The following is a 20,076-nucleotide window of genomic DNA, read 5'->3' on the forward strand; positions in this document are numbered from 1 at the left end:
GACTCCAAAGCAGGCTCCAGGCTCCGAGCTATCAGCACAGAGCCCAACGCGGGGCCCAAACTCATGAACTGGGAGATCGTGACCTGAGCCAAAGTCAGACGCTTAACCGACTGAGCCACCCAGGCGCCCCTGTGTTTTTATTTAGAATTAGACCCTCTTCCCCTAACCCTCCCCTCACCCAACACACCTCTACTACTCCTAAGATGCCTTGCCTCTGTATCTGACTGCATTAGAGAGACTTGAATAAGTCCAGAAGTGGGAGAAAAGAGACCTAAATGGAGATATGGATATAGATATTGCAAAAGAATATGGAACATTCTAGATTGCAGAGAAGAGAGTGGGAATTAAGGCAAAGGCAGAACACTTTTTGTTTCATATATTAAAAAACAAAAACCAGGGGTGCTTGTGTGGCTCAGTCGGTTAGCTGTCCGACTTCAGCTCAGGTCATGATCTCATGGTTTATGGGTTCAAGCCCCACATCGGGCTCTGTGCTGACAGCTCAGAGCCTGGAGTCTGCTTTGGGTTCTGTGTCTCCCTCTCTCTCTGCCTCTCATGCTCTCTCTCTCTCTCTCTTTCAAAATAAACAAACATTTTAAAAATCTTAAAGAAAAAAAACAAAAACAAAACCTCTGTCTCCTTTGTGTCTCCTCACTTTGATGTGCATTTGAAGTCCCTGGAGCTCTTGTGAAAATGTAGATTTGTATTCAGAAGGTCCAGAGGGGATGCCTCAGATTCTGCATTTTTCTTTTTTTTTTAGTTTATTTATTTATTTGGAGAGAGGGAGAGACAGAGAACAAGCTGGGGAGGGGCAGAGAGAGAGGGAGACACAGAATCCCAAGCAGGCTCCAGGCTCTGAGCTGTCAGCACAGAGCCCCACACGGGGCTCACACCCATGAACCGTGAGATCAAGACCTGAGCTGAAGTCGGTCATTTAACCGACTGAACCACCCAGGCGCCCCAAGATCCCGCATTTCTAACCAGCTCCCCAGGGATGCCCCTGGTTCAAGGACCACGCTTGCAGGGGTTCTTAGCCTACACCCGAACTCCCCCCTGGGAAAATACGGAACTAGAAGGGAGGATGTGTCTAAACATATTTCCATGGATTGTTTGTGACCACCTCAAATTGCTGAAGCCTTCCTGTTGTATGGCGGGACTATTTGGTTAATTTGTGCCAAAATCTCTAAAGAACAGTCAGCCCAGATACCATATTTGAAAAGTTCCATAGTGAGAAGGAACTATGCAGGGCGTGCATTTCTTTTTAGCCTGTAGAGCCCAGCCTGGGAGATGGCCACCCATCTCCCAGGGAAGGAGAAGCAACATTTACGTGTTTGTCAGCACGGTGTCTCAGGCAGTGGCTCCCAAACTGTTTCGCACATGACAGTCAACTGGCACGCTGACGGAAATTGCCCATCTGTGGCCTCTTCCCAGCCTGCTAGATCCAAATCCCCACAGGGAAGGCTCAAGAATATCCGTGTTGAAAAAGCTGCCCCCCACGCTGCCACTCAGGTGGTGGGAAACTTGGCTTCAAAATGGCGGCCTCAAGAATATGGTGGCTTGTGTGCAAGACAGCAGGTTGACTCCGAATTCAGCCTCTTCTGTTCTCATTGGAACTTGAGGCTTCCCCCGGAGTTCTGTGCTTTGTCTTTGGAAAAGGGCCTGCCCGGTATCTTCTGAGGCCCCGTAGGTGCATTGGGAGGACTCCAGAGTGGAGCAGGCAGAGTAGCAGGAAGTATCTCTGGGTTAGATAAACCAACCCAATCCAAGCTTGTGCCAAATCCAGGCTGAAGAGTAAATGCATTTTCTAGGGAAGGGAAAGTCAAGCTTCGCAGCTTTTGCGTCTAATTGTTTTCAGGCGTCTTCGGAGGAATCAGATGATCCTGGCAAACACCTTATTCCAGTGTGTTTGTTACCACCCCGAAGAGTTCCAGATCATCACCAGTGGCACAGACAGAAAGGTAAGTCCTCCCAACAAGAGTCGGGGTCCTTCTGGCACGTGAGAGAAGCAGCGAAGTGTTGCGGCTGAGGGTGCAGGCTCTGGAGTCGAGCCCCACGAGTTCAGACATGGTTTTGCTGTCGATCAGCGGCGCCACTTTGGAGATGCCGCATCAGCTCTTGGTGCCTTTGCTTCTTTGTCTGTAGCGTGGAAATGACACCACTCAGTTCACACTTGCGGTGAGCGTGACTTTAAGGCCACGTAAGGCCATGTAAGGCCAATAGCAGGGGGCCTGGCACATGGTAGCTACTCGGTAAGCATTGCTAATTATTGTTAGGGGATTTCTGAGGCCAGGATGGCATTGCCCAAACCAGTTGTCCTTGGGCTACATTCAAACTGAATGATAATAGAGCTCCTTGTTGCTCATCCCCTCTGCGTCATCATTAGCTGGGGAGTCCACGTCCTTGGGTAGAGACTGGTGTCTCTTTTGGGGAGAACCTTCCCTCTTAGAGCAAGCAAAAGGCTGTTGTGTCATCTACCCCCCCCCACCACCATGTCTGATCAGCCAGGTCTTTGTCTAACTGCACCTTCAATTACTGGATTTGGGTTCGCCTAATTCAGACTTTGAGATGACTTTGAGATCATTGAAGAAGAGATTGTGTAGTTATCTTTTTTACCAGCTACAGAAAAAGTTGAGTTAAAAGTATATAAATATTGTAGGAAAAATACAACATTTTGTGTTTCCCTCTCTCTGCTCCCCCAGTGTGAGAGACAGAATCTAGGAATGGGGCTTTTTCCCATTCCCAGATGATTGGGAACTACTGTCCTGAAGACATTGTGTCATAAAAAATCCAAGAAATGCCACCCGGTGCCGGCCAGGATTTGTCTGATGCAGACAGAATGTTGTGGGGGGCCCGGAGCTCTGCCTCACTCTGGTCTCTGTAGGTTGGCCTTGCTAGTTTCTTTGTGTCTGTCCACCCAAACTGGGCTATGTCTGCCCGCCCCGTCAACCCTGTGTTTCACTTCTGATTTAAGTAGCCTTCCTCTTGGAACTGGGGCAGAAGGATATTAGGAAGTTAATCATGACGTCACCATAAATGCTATTATATGTGGTTCAGAAAGTTTCTAGATTCTTGTCATATTTCCCATATTCCAGGGTTCAGGTTATGAGACTTGAAACACTTTACCGTCCTCATTGGGGAATTTTCACCAGAATATTCCAAGCATAAATCACAAATCAGTACAACCGCCATCAGGGCTGGGGACATGACAAGGTCCCTGCCATCATGGAGCCAGCCACCTTTATGCAGCTATGGCGGGCGGGAGGGGATAGATTGGCCAGGACACGTGTAAACGAACATGTCCATGAACAGTGGGCAATCTGTGAACAAAGATGACATCAGATGGTGAAAGGGATAAAAAGGAAACAATAGGTTACGGAATCCCGGCTGGGTGGACAGAAGCTGCTTTCGCTAGGATGGTCGGTGAAGGCCTCCTTTAAGGAGGTGACATTTGAGTTGAGACCTCACCATGCTTAGCTCTCAGGGAAGACCATCCCAGGTAGAGAGAAATCCCGAGGTGCCATAAGGCTGCCTGGAAGACGGCCACTTTGGCTTTGGCCAAGAGAGCAGGTAAGCAAACACCAGCTAGCCACCTACGTGGATGTGATTCCCGAGAAATGAGGATCTGGGCATGTTTCTACACCCCTTTATGCTATTCCTACAAAAATGACTTTTTGTGAAAGCAATCAAGCATCAATAGAAATTAATAAATTAGCCAAAAAAAAAAAAAAAACCTTTTTAAAATAGCATACACAATTTCTAGCTAAATTCAGAGGAATATAGATTCCTGGAGTAATGACTAGAATATAGCAAATTTCTGTCAACACGAGACAAGAGAAAGAGGTGAAATGCATGTCTAGGTTCACACTCCTAAATCCTGGTCAAGTGCTTTGTTTAGAAAGAATTTTTCCGGGGCACCTGGGTGGCGCAGTCGGTTAAGCGTCCGACTTCAGCCAGGTCACGATCTCGCGGTCTGTGAGTTCGAGCCCTGTGTCAGGCTCTGGGCTGATGGCTTGGAGCCTGGAGCCTGTTTCCGATTCTGTGTCTCCCTCTCTCTCTGCCCCTCCCCCGTTCATGCTCTGTCTCTCTCTGTCCCAAAAATAAAATAAAACGTTGAAAAAAAAAATTTTAAAAAAGAAAGAATTTTTCCTTTCTTTCTTTCCTTCCTTCTTTCCTTCTTTCTTTCCTTCTTTCCTTCTTTCTTTCCTTTTCTTTCTTTCTTTCTTTCTTTCTTTCTTTCTTTCTTTCTTTCTTTCTTTCCTTCTTTCTTTCTTTGAGAGGGAGAAAGAGCACGCAGGAGAGGGGCAGAGGCTGAGGGACAGAGAGAATCTTAAGCAGTCTCCATGCCCAGGATGGATCCGAAAGCAGGGCTCGATCTCACAACCAACCATGAGATCATGACCTGAGCTGAAATCAGGAGTCAGATGCTTAACCGATGGATCCATCCAGGTGCCCGGAAAGAAATTCTCTTTTTGAATCGGTTGTACGTTTACAAGTTTCAAAGTTCAAAGACTATAAAAGCAATATATTCAGAGAAAAATCTCCCTCCCTTGAGCCCCCCACCCCCGACCCCCCTGACCTAGTTCGCCTCCCCAGGAGGAGGCCATATTACCAGTTTGCCTCTGGACCCCACCCTGTGGGATGTTTCACTGCTTTGAGGCAGAAGAGAAAGTTGCAAATCGGGGGGGGCGGGGGGGGGGGGGCGGCGCGGGGCATCAGCCACAGGGACCGGTGCCTGCAGAACTCTCTGGACCCCCCATTCCCCAAGCAGCTGGAGAGGGGGCCTGCCTTCCACCACACCTGACGTGTGGTCCTCCTCTAAGAGCCGAAGTGGGGGAGTGGACATGATGGCTGTTTTCTTCCTTCTTTTACAGCTTATGCTTCGGACCCCCAAGTGCTTACTCTCACCAAAAGCACTTTCTGTCACAATCCGGGCCTCCTGGCAGATCCACATCCCTCTAAATAGAATGCAAATTTAAAAACCAACGCTGAAAATATTAAAATGGCTTCTCCACCCCCTGCTTGAGCCTATTTATAATTTCAGCCGATATATCATCCCAGGGTGTATTTTTGCCGCCTTCTATATAAAGTAGAATCGTCTTTTTCTTATCTTTTTCTTAGCACGCACACGGATGCTTCCACCGAGCTGAGTCCTGCCTAATGCTGCTTTTTTTCTGAATTCCAGATTGCTTACTGGGAAGTATTTGATGGGTCAGTGATCAGAGAGTTGGAAGGTTCCTTGTCCGGGTCAATCAACGGAATGGATATCACCATGCAAGGAGTGCACTTTGTCACAGGTTAGTCATGGGATGGGAACAGAAAGCCGAGCCCTGCTTATTTAAATGGGAATACAGAACTGGCAGGTGGGAGGCAACAGGGAGTGAAGACAAAAGTGTCTGCAGGGCAACGTGGTTAGATTCAGGCCTGCACACGGCAGCCAGCGCGGCTGGAAGAGAAAGATCCAGTAGTCACGCTGCAGGGGGAGGAAATGTCTGCCCATGGGCCTTTGGGGCACACATAAAGGCTAAACCTTATATGGCTCCCTTTTTTTGTGGCGGCATTGATGACAGAAACGGGACTTTAAATGGTCCGGGTTATGCAGCATGCCTTGCACTGCAATTCCCTAGTGAAGTCTCCTAACTGCCAAGCTTTTACACCAGCATTTCCGGGGGCGGGGGAGGCATTCAGCCTCCATACAACATGCCTACTGGAACACCATCCGTGATCATTTCCTGCCAGGCCCTGATTCTTCAGGACATTAACAAATGCACGCTGCAAAATGAATTAAAATTTCACAAACACATTTACTTAGAGTGTGATATAAAATTACACCTGGTGTGGGGGGTCTGGGTGGCTCAGGGGGTTAAGCATCTGACTTCAAGCTCAGGTCACAATCTCGCGGTTCTTGAGTTCAAGCCCCGCGCGGGCTCTGCTTGGGATTCTCTCTCTCTCTCTCTCTCAAAATAAATACACTTTAAAAACAAATAACAGGGGCGCCTGGGTGGCTCAGTCGGTTAAGCATCCGACTTCAGCTCAGGACACGATCTCGCGGTCCGGGAGTTCGAGCCCCACGTCGGAATCTAGGCTGATGGCTCAGAGCCTGGAGCCTGTTTCCGATTCTGTGTCTCCCTTTCTCTCTGCCCCTCCCCCGTTCATGCTCTGTCTCTCTCTGTCTCAAAAATAATAAATAAATTTTAAAAAAATTAAAAAAAAAACAAATAACATAAAAACACACGTGGTGTGATTCCAACCACATCTATGGGTGTATCTGTAAACCTGTGTACTTATCAGAGAAAAGCCTGGAAGAAGCCAAACCAAAGATGTTGTTGTTAGTGATTATTTCTGGGTGGTGGGATAAGGGGGGAATGTCACCTCTTTGTATTTCTTTCCCCCAGATTTACTACAACAGACCTAGACTTTCATAATCAAGGAAAAGAGTTACTATATAGATTTTTTTTTTTCTTCCTTGAAATTGGAACATGGGGAATGTGTTGAAAATTAGGCAGTTACTTGAAATCAGGGCTGTTTCTCCCTATTTTTTTATTTTTTTATTTTAATCTTTATTTTTGAGAGAGAGAGAGAGAGAGAGAGAGAGAGCGCACGTGCAAGTGAGGGAGGGGCAGAGAGAGAGAGAGGGAGACACAGAATCCGAAGTAGGCTCCGGGCTCTGAGCTGTCAGCACAGAGCCTGTTGTGGGGCTCAGACCCACGAACCGTGAGATCATGACCCGAGCCAAAGTCGGACACTCGGACCAACTGAGCCCCCCAGGTGCCCCTCTCCGTGTTTTCATGCAGCAGGACATAGATCTGTTTGTCTTTTCCAGGTGGGAATGACCATTTGGTCAAAGTTTGGGATTATAACGGAGGTGAGGTGACTCATGTTGGGGTGGGGCACAGTGGCAACATCACCCGCATCCGGATAAGTCCAGGAAATCAGTACATTGTTAGCGTTAGTGCTGACGGAGCCGTTTTGAGATGGAAGTACCCATTCACCTCCTGAGAGCTGCCGAGACTTCCGGGATCTGGAAGGTTGACCTCACACAACTACAAGACGGGTCCTGACTTCTCACGTCTGTGATTTTGTTCTTTAGTCAAAATGTTTTAAGTTTTAAACTTTTCTTTATAGAATGCATTTTATCTTATTAAATTGCATGTTAAAATTGGAACGTGTTCAAGAATACGTTGTCCGGACTGTACATTAAAAGTTTCTTTTTTATGATGAATAAATGCCCAGTTGTTGGTTTCCTGTCAGAATCTCTGTTCTAAGACTGCGAAGCCCACGGCCCTTCTGCATAATTTGCCCACAGATAGCACTGCTGTTATTCTTAAAAATTAGGAGGGCCAGCTTACCTTCTTAATCAGCATTTCATTGGTCAAGCTGCAATGGGGCAAGACTTGGTTTGAGTCCAGATCTTCAGTAGGATTTTAGGATTTTTTTCTTTCCTTCTTTCCTTCCTTCCTTCCTTCCTTCTTTCCTTCCTTCCTTCCTTCCTTCCTTCCTCCTACACTCCCTCTTTCTCTCCCTTCCTTCCTTCCCTCCCTCCTTTCCTTTCTTCCATTCCTTCCCTCCTTCCTTCCAACTATCTGAGCCTCTGTTTGGTCTTTTCAGACTGCTTAAAAGGTTGAGAATTAAGTGAAATAAGGTGTTTAAGCATAGACAGAATTCCTGACAGAGTAGACAGTTAAACATGAATTACAGTGCTTTCTCAAAGAAACCATGTGTTCTTGGAGATTTTGGGGTGATTATCAAAGGTGAAATTTCATAGATGCTTTTCAAATTTTTTTTAATGTTTATTTCTTTTTGAGAGAGAGAGAGAGAGAGAGAAGAGAGAGCAGGGGAGGGCAGAGAGGGAGACAGAATCTGAAGCAGGCTCCAGGCTCTGAGCTGTCAGCACAGAGTCCTAGGCGGGGCTCAAATTCATGAACCCTGAGATCATGACCTGAGTTGAGGTGGAGTTAGATGCTCAACCGACTGAGCCACCCAGGCACCCCCTCATAGATGCTTTTCTAGGCAAGGGAAGGACCTTGTATATGAATCATCCAACCGGGTATCTTTTTCCAGAAAGGGTAAATCATGGCATTTTTCCAGAAACACTTCAAGTCTCCAATTCACAGTACAGTATTTTATTCTAAGCCTTTTTTTCTTTTTCTTTTTTTGCCTGCTGGGCAAAAACCCAGGTAACCTGCTGGGGCCCTCTTTGACATATCAAGGTGGATATTTAATAAATGATCACTTTATCAAATGAGTAACATTTCAGGGCGTCGATGTAATAATGCATCCCGCTGATCTCTTTCTGAGCCAGAAACTGATGAGAAATTCGTCTGTAAGACTTCGATTAATTATAAACCTGAGTCACAGGATCAAGTGAACGGAGGCCCCCAGAGTCACCCAGGGAACCAAGGGCGGGTCAAGGCCAAGACAGCTCTGATTGGGCATCAATTCAGCGAGGAGTTTTGCTTTCGGAGTGAACCGGGGGCCGCACAGGGGGCGCGCCCCAGAGCCGGAAAACTTCCTGGATAAGCAAATACGGAGGTTGCAAAGCGCCAGCCGGTGCAGAGCCGGGTCGCGTCCCGGCGTCCCCGCCCACGGGGCTTGCGGCCTCCGGACAGGTGTCAACCTCCCTGCGCCCGCTTCCCCACCAGCTGAAGCGAGGCGGGGGAGGTCTCGCCAGGTTTGGGGAAGCGACTCTGACCTGGTAGTTGAAACAAGCAAACCACAACCGTCCCGGGTGGGGTCTTCACAGGGCAACACGCGGCTCCCGGTTCTCGTCCCACGGTGGCCTCTCCTAGGGGGCAGACGGGCCGGGAGGCGGTGGCGCCCGCAGGTGGGAGCACCCCGCGGTGCACTCCCCAGCCCGTCACGGCTCCCGGCGCGCCAGAAAAGGCTGCCCTTCGGAGAGTCTCCCTCTCCCCGTTCTTCCATCTTCACCCGCACGTAGTTTCCAGAAACTCAGGCCAGCCGGGCTTCGCCGCGCACTAGGCGCTGGCGAACTTACCGCCCCTCCACTGTTGTCACAGCCTGCAGGCTGGCGGGGAACGGGAGGGAAATTCGGGGCGTCGGTTCGCAAGAGGTGAGGGCGGGGGGCGGAGGGGGGTGGGACCCGGAGCCGGCGACGCGCGGCGCCTCGGCTCGCTGGGCGGCGGCGCTGCCCTGGGCGGGCCCGGCGGCCGGATTCCCGCGCGGGGCGGGGCGGCCCCGCCCTTGGCTCCGCCCCCGCCCGGTCCGGGCACACCTGGCCCGCAGGTAGCCGGCGCCCGCCGCCTTTCCGGAGCCGTCAGGGCGGGTCGGCGGCGCGTCGGCCTCGCGGCCGAGGGGAGGGGGCTCGGCTCCGGGGAGGGGGCGCGCGGGCGGGAGCCATGGAGCCGGGCGCGGGGGCCGCGGCGGGAGAGGGGCCGCCCGCGCCCCGGCCCCGCCGCCGCCGCCGCTCCCTGCGTCGCCTGCTCGGCCGCTTCCTGCTGGCGCTGAGCAGCCGCTCCCGCCCGGGGGCCTCGCCGCCCCGGCCCCGGCCGGGACCCCGCGAAGGCGACGGCGAGGGGGGCTTCGCGCCCCCGGGCCCCGCCCCAGCCGCGCGCGGGAGCCCCAGGGAGCGGCGCGCGGCCGGCCCCCAGCCCCAGGCCCCCGCCGGCGACGGCGCGCGGCCCCCGGGCGCGCAGGGCTTGAAGAACCACGGCAACACCTGTTTCATGAACGCCGTGGTGCAGTGTCTCAGCAACACCGACCTGCTGGCCGAGTTCCTGGCGCTGGGGCGCTACCGGGCGGCGCCGGGCCGCGCCGAGGTCACCGAGCAGCTGGCGGCGCTGGTGCGCGCGCTCTGGACGCGCGAGTACACGCCCCAACTTTCCGCCGAGTTCAAGGTAGGCAGCGCGCCCGCCTCCCGCCGCTGGGCGGCGGCCGCGTCTGGCTGCCCAGGCGCGCGCCCCGTCACGGAAGGGTCCTCCGGGGGCCCTCTTGGGGTGACAACGCAGCCCCGCAGCGCGGCTTACCGCCTTTGTTTCGAGGTGACTTGTGCCACAGCTTGCAAACGTCTTCTCTGAGAATTTCTCCCAGGTGTTTCTTTGGGGGGGGGGGAGGGGGCTGGTGAGTCGATTTGAGTCTATTCGGCATTTGTGCGCTCAACCAACATTTGTTGAAGTGGTGAAGGCCCGCGGACGCTTTCCAGCCTGCAGGGGGGCGGGGTGGGCAGCCTGACACCCAAGGCCAGGGCCTCGGAGGAAGGAGGGGGCGATCGCAATGAGCAGGACGAGGCCGGGTCGAGGTCTAGGGGTAATTCTGGTGGAGGAAACAGCAAGAACAAGCCCCACAGACCCAAAGGAGCTGAGAATCGGGGACGCGGAACGAAAACTACCGGCCGGAGCCCGGGAGGGTAGTGTGGGGCATGGATGAGGTTGGTCAGATCACGTAAGGTCTTGGAAGCAATGGTAAGGCGTTTGGGTTTTGTTCTAAAAAAATTTTTTTTGATGTTTATTTATTTTGGGGAGATAGAAAGAGACAGGGTGTGAGCAGGGGAGGGGCAGGGAGAGAGAGAGGGAGACAGAATCCGAAGCAGGTTCCAGGCTCTGAGCTGTCAGCACAGAGCCTGACGCGGGGCTCGAACCCATGAACCATGAGATGAACCACGAGATCAGGACCCCAGCCGAAGCCAGACGCTGAACCCACCAAGCCACCCAGAGGCCTCTGTTTGTGTTTTATTCTAAACCCAATGGAACCCGAGTGCCCCCCCATCCTTCTGGGAGGCAATGGATGCGGTATATTGGAGTTGCATCCTTGTTAAATCGCCCGTCATGCCTTGGTTTGGGGTTGCATTCACTGGCCCCAGGGTCACGTTCTACTTACCCTGTGCCGTAGGGTCATGAGGCTTTGGAAGTTCTGTATATCACATCAAGCCTTCCCCCCGCCCCCCCCCCCCCCCCCCCCCAGGGTTCAGCGGGCTGTTGGGGATCTCAGTTGGATTGTAGAGTTCCCGATCATTGATGCGCATGACTTGCTTCCTGCTAAAAAACCACAGCTCTGGGCAGAGAACTGGAGCTCCCCATAGACTAGCGATTGTTCTTGGGGGAGGGGGAACCTGTCAGTGTTCATTCCACAGGCATCACGGCTCTTGAGTTTCAGCCTGAAAAAGCAGTCCTTGCCATGTGACCCACAGGGTGCCACTCTCCCCTCTTCCTCTCTCTAGCTTCCAGTACTGAAGCATTGTTGGGCAGGTGTCAGTGGGTCAAATGGGTGTCATTAATATCCCCTTTTGACAACCTTCGCGTTGGAAATGATGAGGCAGTACAGTAATTTCCCCCCCCCCGCCCCCCATAATACTTTGGGGATACATCCCAAGACCCCCAGGGTGTGCTTAGAACCACAGGTTGTACCAAACCCTACATGTACAATGTTTCTTCCTATACATACGTACTGAGGGCACTTTAACTGAGGGCACTTTAATTTATACGTTAGGTACGGTAAGACATTAACAACAATAAGTCCTAATAAAATAGAACAGTTATAACAATATGCTGTAATAAAAGTTATGGGAATGTGGTGTCTCTCAAATATGATAAACTGTACTCACCCGTCTTGCCAAGATGTGAGATGATGCAGTGCCTACGTGACGAGATGAAGTGAGGTCACTGACATAGGCCCGGCCGCACAGTTGACCTCTTGACCCAACTCCGGAGGACCATCTGCTTCCTGCGCGAGGTTGACCACCTGTTAACTGGAACCGCAGAAAACAAGCAAAATTTAGGATACAGGGATTACTCCAGGGTATGGTGGTTAAGAGCAAGGTCTCTGGAGCTTTGTGACTTTGAGCAGGTTAGCAAATCTGCCTCTACTTTGCCCATCTATGAAATGGGATCATGCTGGTATCTACCTTCTTATCAGTTGTTGGAAGGATTCACTGGGTCCCATGTACAGCGCTTAGGGCCGTGCCTGACTCTGGGAAGCTTCTGTCATTTCTATCATTCTTTTTCCTTTTTTAATGTTTATTTTTGAGAGAGAGAGAGAGAGAGAGAGAGAGAGAGACAAAATCCAAAGCAGGCTCCAGACTCTGAGCTGTCAGCACAGAGTCCGACGCGGGGCTCGAACCCATGAACCATAAGATCATGACCTGAGCTGAAGTCAGATGCTTAGCTGACTGAGCCACCCAGGCACCCCTCATTCCTACCATTCTGTCTCCTCACCTACAGAGACCTGGAGGAGGGAGGAGGTCATGTTTATGCACCTTTTCTCCTGCTGGGTACATTTTCATGCAGTTCCTGCGCAGGTGGGAGAGACAGGAGTACCTCGGAAAAATCCTCCAAATTAGTAACCACTCTCAGTGATGCACCAGGATTTCCCATCTCACTCCTGCTCTCAAATCCCCAAAGCCTAGAAGCTCCCTGTGAGCCTGGGGGGGGGGGGGGGGGGGGGAGGGGGCCTGGAAGGGAGTCACCTTGTTAATTGTTAACGAGGGTGTTGTCATCTGAGGTTTCCTGGGACTTTTAGGGGTAGCCAGGCTTGAAGGGAGCAGAGGATTCCAGTATCTGGACTTATTAATAAACCTTGCTGATTAGAATCTAGGTGGGCTCCTCTTATTTTTTCAGATGAGCAAACATCCCTTCACCCAACACTTATGTCTGGAGTGTCCCAGCACTGTCCCAGGAACATGGAAGGCACAAGAAACCAGGAGTACAAGACCTCTAGGGGCTGCTCCCCAGGAGTTCCCTGTCCAGCGGGAGAGGCGGATGTTTTGAAGTAACCGCACAGACATATGGTCAGAGCTGGTGATGAGTGCCCGAAAATAAAAATACAGGGCGCTGTGGCGGTTCTGGCAGGAAGATGTGATTGATGGGGGGACCCGGGGAGGAGGGGTGTCCCAGGACAAGGAACCATCCGGAGAGGTCAACTAAGGACAGGGGAGGGTGGGGACGTGCATTCCCTGCCAATCGCCAAGGCAGGCGGGGCTGAGGGCCCTCTCGCTGGCTCTGCAGAATGAATGGAAGATTAAGTGAATTAATGGAAGCCTGTGTCCCCAGGCCAAGGATGCTGGATGGAGAATGGGTTGGGGACAAGCCACATAAGGTTTTCTCAAGGAGTTTGGTCTTGAGGAAAGGGGGAGTCATGAAGGGACCGGCATACTGGAGTGAGCAACCCCAACCCCAGCCATGAAAATGGGATGGTTGTACAGTGTTCCTCTGTCCTGCCCTCCGAGGCACCCAGCCTCCCACAGACAATAGGACTGCTCTTTATTTTAACAGCTAATGAATACGTACATTAAAACAAATCCTGGGGGCGCCTGGGTGGCGCAGTCGGTTGGGCGTCCGACTTCAGCCAGGTCACGATCTCGCGGTCCGTGGGTTCGAGCCCCGCATCAGGCTCTGGGCTGATGGCTCAGAGCCTGGAGCCTGTTTCTGATTCTGTGTCTCCCTCTCTCTCTGCCCCTCCCCCGTTCATGCTCTGTCTCTCTCTGTCCCGAAAATAAAATAAACATTGGAAAAAAAAAAAAATTAAAAAAAAAAAAAAAAAACAAATCCTGTCCGTGGCATTATCTAGGATGCCTTGCTTTAATAATGATGTAATCAAAGGTGTGTATCGTATAAAATATCGGGAAGGTGTCAAAGCGTAAATAATGGTTTGAAACTCTGCCCGCTAGAGACACCCTTCATAAACGCTGATGTGTTTCCAAGCATCTACACGTTGGAAATTCTAGTTTTGTGTCCGGCTTTTTTCATGTAAATATCATCATGAGACTTTCTCCTGGTCATTACAATATTTGGTAAAACTCAATTTTAAATGATTTTATATTTCATTAAATGAACCAGTCCCTGCAGAGACATTTACATGCTGTACAAGTTTCCAGTTATCACACTGTAATCAAAAATGCTTGTGCTGAAATCATTGTCCTCAGCCCTGACCATTTCCTGAATTTAATCCCTTGAAGTGAACTTGCATGGCCAAAGACTTGACTATTTTATTTTTATGTGTTTTTTAAACATTTTTTAATGTTTATTTTTGAGAGAGAGACAGAGCACGAGGGAGGAGGGGCAGAGAGAGAAGGAGACACAGAATCCAAAGCAGGCTCCAGGATCCGAGCCATCAGCACAGAGCCTGATGCAGGGCTTGAACCCATGAACCGTGAGATCATGACCTGAGCCAAAGTTGGATGCTTAACTGACTGAACTACCCAGATGCCCCCATTTTTATGTTTTTTTCATTTTTTTAAGTTTATTTACTTCGAGGGAGAGAGAATCCCAAGCAGACTCCACGTGGAGCCCAGCATGGGGCTCAATCGCACGAACTGTGAGATCATGACTTGAGCCGACAGACACTCAACTGACCCAGCCACCCAGGAGCCCCTGTTTCTTTTTTCCTTTTTAAATCAACGTGGTTGAGGTATAATTTATATATGGCACAATGCATCCTTTTTAAAACATTGAGCTATACCTGACACAACACTGTGTAAAGTTTAAGGCATCAAGGGATCGATCTGATACATCTATGTTGCAGTATGATCGCTGTGGATAGCATTAGCAACCATCCGTGCGGTGCGTCACAGGGTGACCATTTTTTCTAGGGTTGGGGACAGTTAAAAGCCAATCACTTAGCAAGTGTAATGTTTATTGTACAGTTTTGTTGTCTCTAACTACCGTAGTGCGTTTCCAGGTCTTACTTATTTATCAGTTGCACGTTTGTACCGTTCGACAGCATGTACCCCGATCTCTGACCGCCCAGCCCCTGGAAACCACCACTTTACTGGCTGCTCTTAGGAGGTTTGACTTCTTTAGATTCCACATGTAAGATACAGCATTGGTATTTCTCCTTCTCTGTCTGACTTATCTCACTTAGTGTAATGTCCTCCAGATCCATCCATGTTGTGGTAGGATGACGTTTTGTGTCATGGCTGGATAAAAACGCACCCGTTGTCAAGGTAGAATTTGATGGGTTTTGACATGGGTATACCTGTATGATCACCACCAGTTAAATTTTTTTTTCTTTTTTTTTTTACTTTTTAAATCGACTTTATTGGGCTTGGCTATTTTTAGCATCCATTTTTAGCATCCACAAATTTCTTTCCAAATAATGACACCAAGTTTCACATGGTCTATCTATTTATTTTATAATGTTTATTTATTTTGAGGGGGGGGGGAGGGAGAGGGAGAGAGAGACAGAGACTGAATAGGGGAGGGGCAGAGAGAGAGAGGGAGACAGAGAATCCGAAGCAGGCTCCAGGCTCCAAGCTGTCAGCGCAGAGCTCATGCAGGGCTCGAACTCACGAACCGTGAGATCATAACCTGAGCTGAAATCAAGAGTCAGACACTTAGGGGTGCCTGGGCGGCTCAGTTGGTTTAGCATCTAACTTCGGCTCAGGTCATGATCTCACGGTCGGTGGGTTCGAACCCCACATCCGGCTCTGTGCTGTCAGCTCGGAGCCCGGAGCCTGCTTCGGATTCTGTGTCTCCCTCTCTCTCTGCCCCTCCCCACTCACACTGTCTTTCTCTCTCAAAAATAAATGAACATTAAAAAAAAAGTCAGATACTTAATTTTCTCTTTTATTTATTGCACAAAAAGAAATAGCATCTCGTTTTCTTTTTATTTCTTTAAGAGTGAGGCACAGGATTTTTATGGTTCTTTACTAGTTGTAAGGAGGCTCTTGGAACTACCTGTTCATGTTGGTTGCCCATTCTGCCCGGGTTTCAGTGCTCTTTTTACTTGTTTCTGCGAATTCCTCAACCCTTATACATGCCACAGATGTCTTCTCCAAACTCCTTCCTGTCCCCAGTGCTGGAAGGTGTAGATTTATTTACATCGTACCTTTTGATAAATATTCTATTTTATGTATTTCTAGTTTTCCCATGGCTATATTCAGGATTCTAGCCATCTGGAGTTTATCGTAGCTTATGTACTTAAGCATCAATTTTAGACCTACAGTTTTAGACATACAGTATGCCTCAAATGATGCACTAGAGGCATTGCTTTTTAAAAGCAAGGATGTCTCCTTCGTTGCTCTTTTATTTTGGAAGTTCTGGAAAAAACAGTAAGACACGATGTGGAAACTGAGTAAAAAATATTGAGCAGAAAGGAAATTACTGGATGGGTCTAGAAATCCATATTGTAGAGTTATTGCGGTCACTAAAGAGGTCAGAAACAAGATAGAAAACAAAAGCAATAACCATTTAGAACGTATGAAAATTAGATTTCGTTCACAAAACCCACCAGAAGTATGAAATAACTAGGAATAATTTTGTTAAGGGATGCGTTAAAAATTATCAGTGTTTTGGGGCACCTGGGTGGCCAGACTTAGGCTCAGTCATAATGTCACAGTTTGTGGGTTCGAGCCCCGCATCAGGCTCTGTGCTGACAGCTCGGAGACTGGAGCCTGCTCCAGATTCTGTGTCTCCCCCTGTCTCTGCCCCTTCCCCACTCATGCTTTCTCTCTCTCTCTCTCTCTCTCTCTCTCTCTCTCTCTCTCTCTCTCAAAAATAAATAAACATTAAAAAAATTAAAAATGATAAAATAAAAATAAAAAATCAGTGTTGAGAGAGAGACCCCCACACACACGCAGGTAGGGCTATGCTGTGTTGTGGGGTAAACATACTAAAGATTTCCGTCCATCTCTCCCAAGTGAGGGTTTCGCTTTAATACAGTTCTGGTCACATTTTAATAGACTTTCTGTGTCTTCTTCTGTAGGGATCAATAGGTCAAGTTATTTTGAAAAAAGCCCCAAGTCTGTAAAATACCTGGTTTTTCGGGGAAAACAAAACAAAACAAACACAACGGAAGAACAAAACTCACTGTAAAAAAATTTGCAGCGTCCAAAGGAAGAAATCACTTATGGTCCCATCCTTCCTTCTGTGATAACCAGTGGTTAATATTTTGCCATGTAGTTCTGGTCTTTGCCTAGCTACAAATAGATGTCAAACAATCTCAAATAGGTATTTTTGCACTTAAAAAAAAAAAGATAGGATCATTTATTCTCATTATTTCCTCCAGCATAGTTTTTAAGGCCAGCTGAGTGTGCTGTAAGGCTTCCCCAGGAGAGTTCAATGCATACAGTTTCTCTACTGTCATTTCCTTATGCTAAATCCTCCAAAGTGGAATTACTGTGTATACATTGAAGGACCCTTATTTTATTTTTTTATTTTTAAGTTTACTCTATTTTGAGAGAGAGAGAGAAAGAGAGCACGCGCACACGTGCACAAGCAGGGGAAGAGCAGAGAGAGAGAATCCCGAACAGGATCCGAGCTGTCAGTGCAGAGCCTGACGCAGGGCTCCAACTCATGAACCCACGAGATCACGACCTGAGCCGAAATCAAGAGCCGGCCGCTCAACCGACTTAGCCACCCAGGCGCCCCCGTAGGGACGTTTCTAAGGCCCTATCTCGTCTATCTTTTTGAAGTTGTCGAAAGAATTTGACAGAATTCCAGGATCCTTTCTGGAAAGGTTGTCTGGCTTTCCAGTCAGGCAGAGATGAAGAGTGTCCATCTCAAAGGCTCAGCATGGTTAGCACGAAGGGACTGGGTTTCCCATGGAAGGAAGGAAATGTCAAGGCGTAGACTGCAGGACTGGAAAAATATGTCTGGGGCACCTGAGTGGCTCGGTGACCTGGAGTTTTCAAACACGTGGGAGTGTGGTGAAGGATTGGTCCAGGCCAGTTGGAGGACGGTAGATTGTTGGGTGGTGAGTCAGGGAGGATTTGAGTAGAGGCATGACGTTACCCAACTGGGCTGTGCTGCGGCAGAGGGGGAGGGCTGGCCACGGAGGGAGGCTCTGGGCTGGGCATGGGCACCGTCCTCTGGATCAGCAGCGGTTAGGACTCAGTGGCAGGAATGGCTCTCTACTGAAGGGGCAGGGCAGAGACACATTGGGAACCAGATTCCAGAAGCCTTGATTGACCCTGACCAATGGGGGTACAAGAGAGAATCCGAGAGGGGCCACCGATGTTAAGAGGAAGAAGGGCTGGTTTTAGGGGCACCTGGGTGGTTCATTCAGTTAAGCCTCCAACTCTTGATTGCAGTTCATTCAGGTCACGATCTCACGGTTCGTGAGTTCCAGCCTTGCATCAGGCTCTGTGCCGACTGCGGGGAGCCTGCTTGGGATTCTCTCTCTCCCTCTCTCTGCCCCTCTCCTGCTCGTGCACACATGTGCGCACTCGCTCTCAAAATAAATAAATATTAAAAAAATATATAAAGGAAGACCCGGTTTCAGAGATTCTGAGTTGGAGGCACTGCTCACTTTAGAGACGATGTTGGATCTAAGGATATCGTGGGATATTGAGGGTGGCTAGGCATTGGGTCACCACATGCAATATGCAATGCACAGTTAAATTTGACTTTCAGATAAACAATGAGTAACTTTGTAGTGTAAATACATCCCAGATATCGCATACGGTATACGTATACTAAAAACAATCATTGTTTATCTGAAATTCGAACTAAACTGAGCACCTTGCATTTTTTCTTATGTTTATTTATTTTGAGAGATGGAGAAAGAGAGAGAGCATGAACAGGGGAGGGTCAGAGAGAGAGGGAGACACAGAATCCGAAGCAGGCTCCAGGCTCTGAGCTGTCAGCACAGAGCCCAATGCGGGGCTCAAACCCATGAACCATGAATCATGACCTGAGCCTAATTCGGACACTGAACTGACTGAGCCACCCAGGCACCCCCTACCTTGCATTTTTATTTGCTAAATCTGGCGGAGGAAGAAATCAAACTAGATGCAAAACTAGCACGTCTGGAATGAAGACTGACCGCCCGTATTTCAGCTCATTCAATCTTGGCATTTTGCTTTGTCATAGCCTAAAGTTTGTGGAAGGATTAAAGAAAGAGAAAGGAAAAAGCCCAGCCTACTTGATTTGATTGGCAGTGGTGAGAATCGGCCGGGGCCACGGTTCTCAGACCGCTCCCTTCGGCGGGCGGGAACTGAGGACACCCCTGTGTGGGACAAGCGCCTGATGCCTGGCTGCGTCTAAGGGCAGAACAAACAGCTACAGTATACATGTGCACCTGTATATGTGCACACACTCAGACACGGGGATTTGCTACTCTCGGATGCTCATGCTTGCACACGCATTTAGAAAAATGCCCCGGGTGGAGGGGGACCTGGGGGGCTCAGTCTGTTAAGCATCTGACTCTTGATTTGAGCTCAGGTCATGATCTCACAGTTTGTGGGTTCAAGCCCCACATCGGGCTCTGAGCTGTGTCAAATCTTGCTTGGAATTCCCTTCTTTCTCTGCCCCTCTCCTGCTCTCGTGTGCTCTCTCTCTCTCTCTCTCTCTCTCAACCCAAACTTAAAAAAATTCTTTTTTAATTTCCTTGGAAAGATGCTTTAAAAAAAAAATGCTAAGGGTGGCCTCCCTCTGGGGACAGGCACCCAGAGATGGGGGCTGGGTGGAGGTAAGACTTTTCATTATCATCCTTTTCTTTAAGTATGTGCATATATTACCCTTTGAAATAAACCTTTAAAACGACTGGAATACGCATTCACATAGAAAATGATTTAAGTTGTGGGGCACCTGGGTGGCTCAGTCGGTTAAACGTCTCTTGATCTCAGCTGAAGTTCAAGTTGATTGCGTTTTGCGAGTTCAAGCCCCGCATCGGGCTCTGCACCGTCAGCTTGGGATTCTCTCTCTCCTGCTCTCTCTGCCCCTCCCCCGCTTACATTCTGAATCTCTAAATAAATAAACATAAAAAAAAAAAAGAATTAAAAAAATAGGAGAAAGTGATGAGGTTGTGACACAGTTTCCCAGAAGGGCAGAGGAACGTCAGTGCCCGTGGCGCTCATGTACCTTGTTCACTGTTGTGGTCCCTACGATAGTATCTGGCACATGGTAGGCACTAAATCAGTATTTGTGAAAGGGGCGAGGGGCTGGTCCAGCCATCGTGTGATCTAAGCACAGAAGTTTAATTTCACACCTGCTAGAAAGAGGCGGTAAGGGAGCCGTGTGCACGGTGTTCAGGGCCACGTCCTTCAGCACGCCCTGCGGTCATTCACGAGACATAGCTGAAGCCTTGGGAGCGAATTTATCACCGACGAAGAGAGGAGGGCAAGGTGCTTTCCCCAGCGGGGGTGGGGGCACAGAGGGGCAGGGTGGAAACAGACTGATGGAGGCGGCCAGG

The 20,076-nt window shown here is 49.4% G+C and overlaps 2 protein-coding genes across 7 annotated transcripts in view; both read left to right on the forward strand.

The window, feature by feature from the left end:
- CFAP52 (cilia and flagella associated protein 52) overlaps positions 1–7,156 on the forward strand; it is a 45,142-nt gene extending 37,986 nt beyond the window's left edge. For 2 of the 4 annotated variants that reach the window (XR_007146655.1, XR_007146656.1), the window contains 3 exons: positions 1,853–1,955; positions 5,180–5,291; positions 6,818–6,948. Coding sequence is in view for 2 of the 4 variants with exons in the window: in XM_047831704.1 (XP_047687660.1) it covers positions 1,853–1,955; positions 5,180–5,291; positions 6,818–6,993 (391 nt within the window). In the remaining 2 variants the exon portion in view is untranslated. Of the gene's footprint in view, positions 1–1,852; positions 1,956–5,179; positions 5,292–6,817 lie in introns of all 4 variants that reach the window. The other 2 variants (XM_047831704.1, XM_047831707.1) reach the window with 1 other exon arrangement.
- Positions 7,157–9,226: 2,070 nt separating this feature from the next.
- Positions 9,227–20,076, forward strand: part of USP43 (ubiquitin specific peptidase 43) — a 62,623-nt gene continuing 51,773 nt past the window's right edge. For all 3 annotated transcript variants that reach the window (XM_047833795.1, XM_047833796.1, XM_047833797.1), the window contains exon 1: positions 9,227–9,848. In XM_047833795.1, the coding sequence (XP_047689751.1) occupies positions 9,351–9,848 (498 nt within the window). In that variant the 5' untranslated portion in view covers positions 9,227–9,350. The remainder of the gene's footprint in view (positions 9,849–20,076) is intronic.

This window comes from Prionailurus viverrinus, chromosome E1 (genome assembly GCF_022837055.1).
Source record: "Prionailurus viverrinus isolate Anna chromosome E1, UM_Priviv_1.0, whole genome shotgun sequence".
Lineage (NCBI taxonomy): Eukaryota > Metazoa > Chordata > Mammalia > Carnivora > Felidae > Prionailurus > Prionailurus viverrinus.